At 36.1% G+C, this 10,978-nt stretch overlaps 1 protein-coding gene across 2 annotated transcripts in view; it reads right to left on the bottom strand.

Moving 5' to 3' along the window:
* Positions 1-159: 159 nt before the first annotated feature.
* The window catches only part of PLCE1 (phospholipase C epsilon 1), a 166,845-nt gene continuing 156,026 nt past the window's right edge, over positions 160-10,978 (bottom strand). Inside the window, exons 27-33 of one of the 2 annotated variants that reach the window (XM_062580694.1) lie at positions 10,750-10,868; positions 9,631-9,759; positions 8,701-8,907; positions 6,546-6,707; positions 6,169-6,387; positions 4,864-5,075; positions 160-3,939 (exon numbers count right to left, since the gene is read on the bottom strand). In XM_062580694.1, coding sequence (XP_062436678.1) covers positions 4,896-5,075; positions 6,169-6,387; positions 6,546-6,707; positions 8,701-8,907; positions 9,631-9,759; positions 10,750-10,868 — 1,016 coding nt within the window. In that variant the 3' untranslated portion in view covers positions 160-3,939; positions 4,864-4,895. Of the gene's footprint in view, positions 3,940-4,863; positions 5,076-6,168; positions 6,388-6,545; positions 6,708-8,700; positions 8,908-9,630; positions 9,760-10,749; positions 10,869-10,978 lie in introns of those variants that run through there. The other variant, XR_009959019.1, reaches the window with a different exon arrangement.

Here is a 10,978-nt window from a genome sequence, read left to right as displayed (position 1 = left end):
TCTGGTTAGCTCTGTATTTCCATAGCTTTTGACTAACTCACTCTGACTATTCTAGTTTTTAAGTGATTGAAAAGATGGATATGATTGAAACTCTGGAAAAATCCAAGGTTTTCATGTACCAGTACTTTGTCAGTTCAGGAAAGCAGAAGCAGAGTCCACATCTTAAAACCATTTATTTTTTTTTTTTACAACATATACAAATACAAGTTTATTCTTCAAGTCAGCAGAAGGAAGATATTCCAGGTGGAAAGTCACTTTTAAAATTGTACATTTTACATAATTTCAAAACAATGTGAAGACTGGCACATAGTGATGTTGCATTGTCAGAATACTTTGACATACTTTAAGAGGCATGCACAACTATTAAGTCATTCTGAAATATCCTATGTGTATGGGAGAGAAATCTATTTACTGCTATTTATTTTTGTGTTTATTTTGCTAATTTTGCCAAACATCTAGCACTATTGCAGTTAGAAAATATTTATCACAGTCAGAAAAAACTCCAGCATTGTTACATTCAGTGGGCTACCCTGAAAGTAAACTGAATTTTATAGTGGACTAGTAACACCAGGTGATGAAGAAACAATGTTAGCTGAAGCTTAGCAGCATGGAGAGCTAGAGCAGAATGAAGAGTTCAGTTTCAGAAGCTGCAGATCAGCCTTTTACTGAATGTAACTCTGTCAGCAAGTTCTTCTTTCTTAAAGGCAAACTATGAATATAAGAAGATGTGTTTTTAAGGTATTTAGAAACATCCATCTTAAAGTCTTTAATTCTTTAAAAAATGATCTCTAGAGGCAGACTGCTTTCAAAAGATGGCCATTGAGATACTTCATCTATTAATATTCACAGAAATAAAGATAAAAAAGTGACTACATTTTAAAAATAAAAAATGAAACAGTATTTTTGTATCATAGTGAGCCCAAATTTAACAGTTAAAAAAACCATATACCCCTTTGGACTCTACTGATTACCTCCTGGCATCCTCCCGTTCCTGAAAACTGAACAGTGCTGCAGTGGGGCCAGGATCCACAGCTGCCCAAGTTTTGTCCCATGCAGTCAGAGCACTGCAGCACATGCTACACAGAGAAATACAAGATACTGGTAGAAAACAGTGGTTTGAAAATAATAATACAGAATAAAATACTTCTCTATGGCCCGTAGGCAACTGGGTGTGAGATTTCCACATGTAAACTGTTCGGAGTGAGGCCTGCTACCACTCAGAGACTGCACATTTCTGGAAGGTGTTGATTATTTACATTCCTTTCTTTCAAACTTTATCCTGGACGCTGCTTCCTGTAAATAGTTTGTAGCGTGAAAAATGAATGTATTTTTTTCATAATTGATGTCCATGCCCAGCCAAAAGTATGGAAAGGCACAAAAGTTACTTTGTCAGTCTTGTCCTAAGAATCTGTGGATAAGCAGGATAAAACTTTCCTATTAGAATAATAACTCAGCACATGAAATCTGTTTAACTGGGCTTTCACAAACGTTAACAAAACCCCTCTGTTCAGTGCTTTAAGTAGTGTTGTATTTTCATTTTTAGGATATTTGGAACCGATGCAAATGGATACTGCAATCCTTTCTAACTTTACCAATAATGAACCGCATGCCACCAACAAAAAAGAATTTACTCTGATGTTTACCAATATCTAGAATCTTTCTGAAACTGATTAACTAATATACGCACATTAATGAAAATACTTGAACAGTATAATTAGCCATACAAACCTCTAAATGCCTGTAAAGCCAAATAGTTTCCTTTCACTGTGATAAACAACAAAAGCAGCTACCTTGACTGATGTCAGGTACCTCTATTAATAAACTGTTTCTGCAACTAGAAAATTATTGTATTAGCGGAAATAGTACAAACTTGCTTTTCAAATTGCAGCTAGATTTCAGGTTAGTATCAGAGCTGCTTTACACAATGTAACTTAACTACAGCTGTCCTTTCCTTATTACAGTATTATGAATGAGCTGGAAGGTGGCTGGGGGGTTTTTGTGAGTGGGAAAATGACTGTTGAATTGCAAAATGTTGTTTTGCTCCATTGGTACTGAAGATTAGCAGTGGGAAGTGCATGGCCTCCACAATATGCCACAAGGAGATTTGATTTTTTTATTTTTCTTAAGAGTCTGTGGTTGTTTTTCTTGAAAGCTGGAAATGACCTCAAGGGGGCACTTTCTGCTTTGGTAACGATTACCTTGTATGAATTTCCCTAGCATGTACTTGAAGACTTCATAGTTTCTGGTGATACAATGTAGGCTCTGCCTGCTTGTTTATAAATCAATTAACAACTTTGCTTTCTTTTATTATTATTATTATTATTCGGTAATTATTTCTCTGTTTATTTGGCTGTCACAGGACTACTGTCTGTGACTTGTTTCCCTGTTCTCCTTGCACTGACTAGCGAAAGAAAACGTTTTGAACGCATTGCTTTTCTATCCTTTGCCTGATGCAGCTTCTCCCCTGGCAGCAGCAGCTGTTTGTGCTTGAGTGCTGATGCTCCTGTGGAATTGCTGATTGCCTGAGTCACTCCCTATATTCAGGAACTACTTCATTTACTTGCACCAGGTGACTGAAATGCTTTGTTCAGGGTGTTTCACAGGGAGACAAAACATGTGTTGAGCAATGTATTCACCACAGATAGATACAGTTCATGTGGGAAGTCAGAGGGGAATGGTATGGGTTGTTTTAAATAACTAAGTACAACAATAACTCCCATGGAGGGGGGAAAAAAAAGACAGCCATAACTAATTTAAACTTCCAAAGACAAATTCAGCAAACATGTATAAAACTTTACAACAGTGTTTCTATGTAAACAAAAACTTCAGGAGTTATAGTGTAAGAGTTCCGTATACTCTCTGGGTTTGAGAGGCAAGTCAGGAAAAAAAAAAAAAAAGAAAAAAAAAGCTATAGACATTTTCTGATTTATCAAAAAATGTACTTTGAATTTGAAATGTTAATTACATTTTTCAGTACACTGTTTTTACTGTTTTAAGTTTGGTCAGTTTCAGATATTAACTTTTTGGCTGAAAAGAAACAACCTGAAAAGTTTATATATTTTTTTCCTCTAAAGCCAGAGAGAGGTGAAAATTCTGCAGTTTCTAAAAAGTAGTATATGATAAATATATTATACAACAGGACTTTGGAACATGATAATAAATATTCTTTCTTTCTTTAAACATAAGTCTGGAAAACTAAAATTTATAAGAAGAAAATACTGTTCCTTGTCAAAGGATCACTACCAGTTAGGTGTATTTAGGTATTATTGTACATTATTTTGTTAAAGTAGATAAACCATAAATAATTTGATCATTTTGTGTATATTCACCAAAGTTAAACTGATATACCAGGAAAGTTACAATATATTTAAATCTCTTTACAATCACTTAACACAGTGTTTAACAGGAATCTTTAGGTAAAAGTGCATTATTTTAATATAATACACGTAACACTCTGGTTCTAGTTCTCTGCATTCAGTTTCCCTTAAGGCAACTAGTTAAAATTATCTTTTGTTTAAAACAAAAAGGCGGGGTGGCAGGACATGTTTGTTTATAACATACAGTCCAGGAAAACTGCTTCATCTGCCTATTGAGAATCTGCAGATGTGAAAATAAATGGGAAGAAGGGAATCTTCCGATAGGTGACGGGCACCTTTCCAATCTACACCATCCCACTCGGCATTCCCAGAGCGAGTGTGTTACTCCAGAAGCAGTGTCAGCGTTGAGCTTCTGTAGCACAGGCCACACAATTACTGACCAGTTCAGACCGCAGCAGGTTTCTCCAAGGACACTGTAGAAGGCTTCAGTGATGTAAATTCCAGTTCTCAACAAAATAAAAGAACAAATGCAGAAGAAGAGGGAATGTTCTGGGATCTTTCCATGATTTACTTTGCTTTCCTTGAATTCAGTTTTTTTTTTATGATAGGTCTTTATAGTAACCTAGAAAGAAGATATCAAATTTGTTTATATTTGACATATGTCAGAATTCAAATAATATCATTTGTGAAATAGTAATTTATCAATAGTATGACAATGCATGTCAAACAATATTTTGATAACTAGTAAATGTGGAAAGGAAAAGTAAACTAATTGAATTCATATGTGAGATGGGATTATCCACACTGAAAAAGATTTCTTCTTCATTTATAACGAGCTGTAACTTCTCAAATGATATCTCAGTGCTGTAGTAGGCAGCATTATGCAAATCTCTGGTTAGTGTGAATCAGCGGGAAAGACGTTGGATGTATCATCTTTATATAAATGGGAAAGTCTTATGTTGTGTATTTTATTTGTTATTTGAAGTCAAGCAAGATAGAATAAACTAAAGAAATACAGAAAGAATAGTAAAAATGCTTAAAAATCTGGCAAAATTTCCATATAGGGAGAAATTAAAAGCATAAACTTGTTTCAGCTAGAAAAGATATCATCAGTCCCAACGATTTTATTATATGCATGTAATAACAGCAAAAGCTCTGCTGGATGCTTCCATTTATGTTGGCTCACAGCAAGATGTTAACTAAGCACAGTTACTTGTTTAAAATATATATTATAAAATAAAATAGGCTGCAACATTCTGTTCTTTGTTTTTGAAATGGGGAAAGGCAGAGTAAAATTCTGGTTTTCAGATCATTTGGATTCACTTTAGTAAATGCCATAATAAGTAATTTGAGATCTTACTGACCACCAGTACGTGCAGGTACTTGCGTCTGCGCACGCCACTAATATACGAAGTTTTCACTGATCTTTCTGTCCATCCCTTGTACCTCACTATGGTTTACCCAACTACATCTTTGAAAGAAACACAGCGTGTATTATGCATTAAACGATTGTTTGGAGTTGGAATCAAAAGCAAGTATCTCATACCTGAACAGACCGTACATAGGCAGTGGTGGATATTACTCCATTATGTCACTAAAAGTGAGACTGCATGCAGACCTTTCATCCTTGCCCTGTGGACTGTCTGGCAAGACCTGCAGAGGTGGTGATACAAATCCCCGATACTGTTTACTTGACTTGGTTAACCTCTTGAGTTCACTGGCAAAGGAAATGCCTTTTCTTTTGTCATCTCGTGCTGCCTGTTAAAAAAAAATACATATATTTAATATGAAAACATTTTTTTTCTAAGCAGGCTTGACTTTTGAAATTCAGTGCAGCTGTGCACTGAATAGTCAAGCTTTTTTTTCTCATTATTCTCAATAAATGAATTAATTGAAAATTGTGTTGTCAAAGATTAAGACTATGCTTAGCAAATTTGGTATAAACTTTTTTAAGATCAGCGCTCACAACACTGTTACTTTAAAGCAACAACTGCTATGGATTGATGGCATCTGCTGGGAAGAAGAATGCAGTTACTTCCCCAAGCAGTTAAGTATTGCAATCCTTCTATTTTCCTGAGCCTGAGATAAAACAACAGAAATATTTTTTCACTGAGTAGGAATAAAGGGGACTTTATTCCAGCAGTTTTTAAGTTCCGCCTGTTTGAATATTCCTGTCTTACTCTGATGGGAAGCAGGGCACCACAGCCAGAAGATTTCAAAAATTAGAAAGCTGGTAGCAAAAGATAAACATCGTCATGGGAGTTGCAGGCTGTGAGAAAATCATGTTGCTGAATGTAACTGATGTAGTTTTGCAATGAAGAAACTAAAGGAGGTGCAGAGAAAATGTAACTAACTATGCTTTTTTTGGTAGTCTCTTCTTCCTCTCTCGGTAAAATGCCGAGGCATCTTCTGTTAAGATTTTATTTACCTCCTGATCTTAAGCTTGAATAAATATTGATAAAAATGTCAAGCAGAGGTACTGAGCTGCTAGTACTAGCAGCTCATACAAAACAGTTCAAGAGGTGGCAGCTTGGCTCAAAGCACAGCAGCAAGAGGCTTTGCTTTATGAAATTGTTTCATACTATAGCCAGGCTAAAGTGTTTTTGTTAAATGCAGGTTCTCAACACTGTTTTTTGCAGCTTGCTTACAGACTTCTGTTAATTCTATGGTTTGTGGATTTTTTTTCAAACTAATTGCATTACTATCATTTATCAAGTCAGCCTTTTTGCCACTTTAAAATCTCATTTGACTATTTAGCGTCTCCCTCCTATTAAGAGTATGTTCTTGTTAAACTGATCACATACCATTGACATAATAAAGCCCGCAGCAAGGTATTTAATTAACCTTTTACCTGAACTTGTTCTTTGAGCTTAAGGATAAACTTTCCTGCTCCCTTCCACTTGCTTTGGGCCTGAAACACACACTCTTGATCCGAGAGAATCCTCTGAGATGGTTTAGACGTTGAGGACTTTTTGTTTGCTGGCTCTTTTGTCACCTCTTCCAACAGGACATAATCATTTGGATTGGGATTGCTCAAAATGCTGTAAGAGTACTTAGCTTTGCAAAGAGTCTGTTTAAAAGCAGAGAAAGAAAGACAAAATTATCACGGATTCAGTTACTGGACAGATTCTTCAGCTTGTGCTGAGAACAAAACACATCTTTTGTGTGAGACCAACCTCCATCCTACAGATTGTGGAACCTGCTAAATGGAAGCAACACGCTGTTTACCTGCTGTATGACGTCCTGAGCTGTGCTAAAGCGGGGAGCTTTGATGACAGTGCGTGGTTGCTCCGGGGAAACATCATGTACCTGAACAAAGAAACTGTCATCCTCAGAGCTGATGGTTGCATCTTCCTTTGTTTCTTGAAAGAAGTTTCTCTCATTTAAATTCTATAGAAAAAAAAAGGAGAGCCAAATTCATCTTGTTCAGAGAGGTAACCAATTGCTGGGGGTCAAATAAGTTTTTTTTTTTCATGGAAATCAAATTTTGCTGTTGCCCTGGCTCTATTTCGTTACATGCAGATCTTCTCTATAAACCATTTTGTCAAGTTTATATTGCTAATAAATATCTGTGTTTCTAAAATCAATGTCTTAAACACCTGTCATAGGAGGCAAGGAATGAAGACACACGTATGCATTGTGCCACCTTATACAAAAATAAGATTAATTTTTTTATTTCCTTGATGTACACAAAATAATTATATTTTGTTTTATAATGGTAGCACTAAGATGGGAGATGGTGCAAAGTGTCCTTTTTCTCTCTTTGGCCCTGCGCTACACCTGGCTTCTGGCACAAAGGAAGGAATTCAGAGGGCAAGAAGTCCATTTTCCATGTGGAGCAAGAGCAAAGCTACTTCTAGGTCCCTTTTCAGGATCTACGCAATTACTACAGTTTTCCTGCACCCTCTCTCAAGTTCTGCATTTCTCTTCCTCCCTTTGTAACATAGCTTGACTTCGTACAATGTAACCATGAACTGTGTGTCACACTGGACACACAGACACTGCGCCTTGTTTTTCCATGCAAATGTGCAGCTACATTTCCAGTTCCAAGATCTGAGTCGGCTGCCATCTCCTGAAGGGCTCCGAATTACAGATAATGCTTTGCTGTACTAGCATCCTAGGATAAAACTACAGCATATTTTTCATGAATTTTAATACAGACTTTAATCATCTGTGTTTTCTGAAAGAATGGAATGGCAGTGACATATATATTACATATATATGTATAAAAATAAATACATGTACATATGCACACAAATACATGTATGTGTGGCTGAGCACACTACCAAATTAAGTGTTGTAGTCAACTGAATGAAATATATTGCTATTTCTACAGACCATTTTTTAACCTCTTAACTGTTGCTCCAAGTAATGAAACAAAAATTCAAAAATCATTTGAATAGCTTGAAATAAAGGAAAAAAAAATACTTTGTGTAATAAAACATGTCACATTGAAGTTGAAGCAAAAGATGGGCTGAAATAATCAGAGCTAAGAAACACTTGTTTGTAAATTTATAATGAAGTTGTGCATATTTTTTCATTACAAATGATCTTGTTAGTTGGGTATGTAAAAATCTGTATATATAAATGTATGTATGTGTACATATGTGCTGTGTTCACACTAAGCAACCACTATTATATACAGAACTGGTCAAAGGAAGTGCCTCTGAAAATAAGATCATTAGATGTCTGTCTTCTATTTTTTTTTTTTTTTTTTTTTTGGCCTATTCTCTCTCACAAGCCTGAGCATTAGCATATATTCAAGATGCGGCCGTTGTTTTGCCCCTAGTTTAAACTGAAGTAATCATGCCATCGTCCTACTTTGATTTAAAAGAAACAAACACCTCTTTCACTATTCTGAGTTACCACAGATAATTTCACCATCATTTGAGTTTTCTAGGGTACTTTATTATGAAAAAAAAACGAAGGCTAGTAATTAATAGTGGAGGATTACAGGTAACGGAATAACAGAACACCAGGCTACAGTTATCAACCAGTTTTGATGCCCCCAAGTTTTTTTTGTTGTTGTTGTTCAGTAAAATTATAAAGGACTTTTAATTAATTTCATATCATGTCAAAATCTTGATTGATATTAAATTGGAACTATTGGTTGCAACAGGAAGCTAATAGTATCCAATTGTTGAATAAGTGGCAGCTTGTGATAAAGCTGAGTGAAGTCAAATTACTGCTCCACAGGTATACTTAATGAAGTGCGTTAAAGCTAGTTGTGCCGAGTCAGTGTTATGTTTGTTTTTAAAAGATGTACACAGCATTGACATTATTCACCAAGCAATGATATAAATATTGCACTCTTTTGTTTCCTGGTCCTAACAGCTATTTTTAGCTACCTATGTAAATAGCAATTTATCTAAAACAGACTTACTTCCTCTCGGGTTTTAAAGATAATTCTTCCAACATATCCTTCTTCTGGGAACCAGCTGTTCAAAAGCTGCACTAGCCCTTCTTCAGGACCAATTACTCTCTGGAATGGCGGTTTTCTGCATTCATTCTTTTCTTTAGATATAAAGCTTTTCTCTTCCATCAGAAAATAGTCTGTGGCACATGACTCAGTGCCTTTGGTAGCCAAGAGCTAAGACAGACCACAATACACACACACACAGTACTTTTAGAAGGCTAAATATAAACACTGCATAATTAGTTGTTATAAATGAATATGAATAAAAAAAGCTTTAAAAATCAGTAACAATTCTGATTGATAGTGTAGGCAAGATTTCTGATGTGCTATTTATTACTCAGATATTTTACTCCAGGGTAATGTAGTCTTTAGACTAGCCAAGCAGCTCAACTATTCCAGACAAGGCAGTACTATTTAAGCTTATTTCTGTCCTTTTTGGCTGGCCAGACAATTTATTCATAATCCCAGGACAGAACAGTCTTTTCCCACTGCAGGAATAACAACCCCTGTTGAGTGAAATGGTTTTTCTACTCATGAACTTAGCCCTCTAACTTTGTATTCCTATGATGCTCAAGTTCAAAGAATTACACACAAAAATCTGCCCTTTTCCAGGACAGCCTGCTGACTCCAGCCTGTTGACTTAATCAGTCAGAAAGATTTCTTTTTTCATATGCATATGCCCATACAGATAAGATTAAAAACTCATTATCAGAAATCAAGATTTGGAAAAACTTCTTACACTCTGCATTCGCAGTGCAATTAAGTCCACAGTAACACATTGCTCAAAGAAGCTCCTGACTGGGATGAATAAGCTATGACAATTTTGCATTGAGAAATGCAGGGAGACACGTCTGACTTCTTATGCTCTGGCTGCAGTACAGCGGGCAGCTTGCTTACCTGATGAAGAAGCTGTGCAGCCGTAGTCCCCCCACTTATAGTAAAGACAGTAAAAGGCTCAGGGCCTGGAATCCCATGAATGGTCACTTTGTAAGCCACAGCAGCTCTCCTTTCGGCTGTGCTGAACAACTGTTAAGACAATGTTCATCAGGATCCTGATATACATAGGCGTATTATTTATAGATTGCATTAGAAGAAACTGCATGCACAGGCTATACGATCTTGACAGAGAAAAGCCAGCCAGCTAATACAGGGCTCTTTCTTACACCATAGATCAAGATATGAAAAACAAACCAGAAAAGAAAACACTACCTTTAAGCTGAAGAGAAAGAAAAAAATAAGTCAAATAATAGGAATAAAGTTTACTGTAAGGGTATACAAACCACCACTGAATAAGCAGAATATCATAGATTCAATGTAGAAATAATTACTAGATATAATTTTATTTTCCAAACCAGTCACTGTTGTCCTTTCTGCCTTAATAATTCACCCAGAATAGTGTTTGGCCTGTATTCACAGGAGGATAATGCCTGCTGCACGCTCAGTAGCTCAGGAGGTTTTATGCAAACTCTAGGATAATCAGCAAAGTGATAATATACATGTTTGTTTAAAGAAACTGAACCAAACACAAGTAGCCTATCATTAAGGGCTATTTTTCATACATATATATACATATATGTATATGCGTATGTGTGTGTGTAAAACCACACGTAAATATGGACTCCATCCTCTTGTGTAATAAAATTCAACTGTATTCTCACTATTCCAACAAAATAGTTTTTGGTAATTTGCATCTTTTCTGTGCATCTCAAATGCACATGATTCATATGCCTAAAGGAATGCATGAGACGATAGTTCCAGCACAGAAGCTCTGCTTGTGCTATTCCTAAATATACTGAAAGTCAGACTTTGAAAAGACGTACCCACCCACAGTTCCAGCCAGAAAGGATGACCTAACCTCCACTGAAGCCCAAAAGGATTGGGGCTTCAGGGTACTTCTGAAAGATATGCAGGTTTTAGGGCCTAATTTCTTTGAGGAGTCTGATCCTAAAACTCTTCAGCCCATTCTAGTCATTTAGACAAAAATATATGGCATTCACAAAAACACAATTAAATTACCATAGATGCAGGTAGAGTGTTTCCAGATGGACTTTCTTCCATTCGCCGACTGTTTATGAACAAGCTTGAAATTTCTAATGTTTCATTGTGCAGATTATGTAGCTGGACATGTCTGTAGCCTAAAGAGAAAAAAAGGAACGTTTAATGAATACTTGGCTACATCCTAAGACACCTGACAGAGATGAAAAACTAAGCCTTTGCTATACCTATAGCATTAAAGCACTGTAAT

The sequence above is a fragment of the Rhea pennata genome, chromosome 7 (genome assembly GCF_028389875.1).
Source record: "Rhea pennata isolate bPtePen1 chromosome 7, bPtePen1.pri, whole genome shotgun sequence".
In the NCBI taxonomy this organism is placed as follows: Eukaryota; Metazoa; Chordata; class Aves; order Rheiformes; family Rheidae; genus Rhea; species Rhea pennata.
Note: the sequence above shows the minus strand (reverse complement) of the source record. Positions and strands in the feature narration are given on the sequence as shown.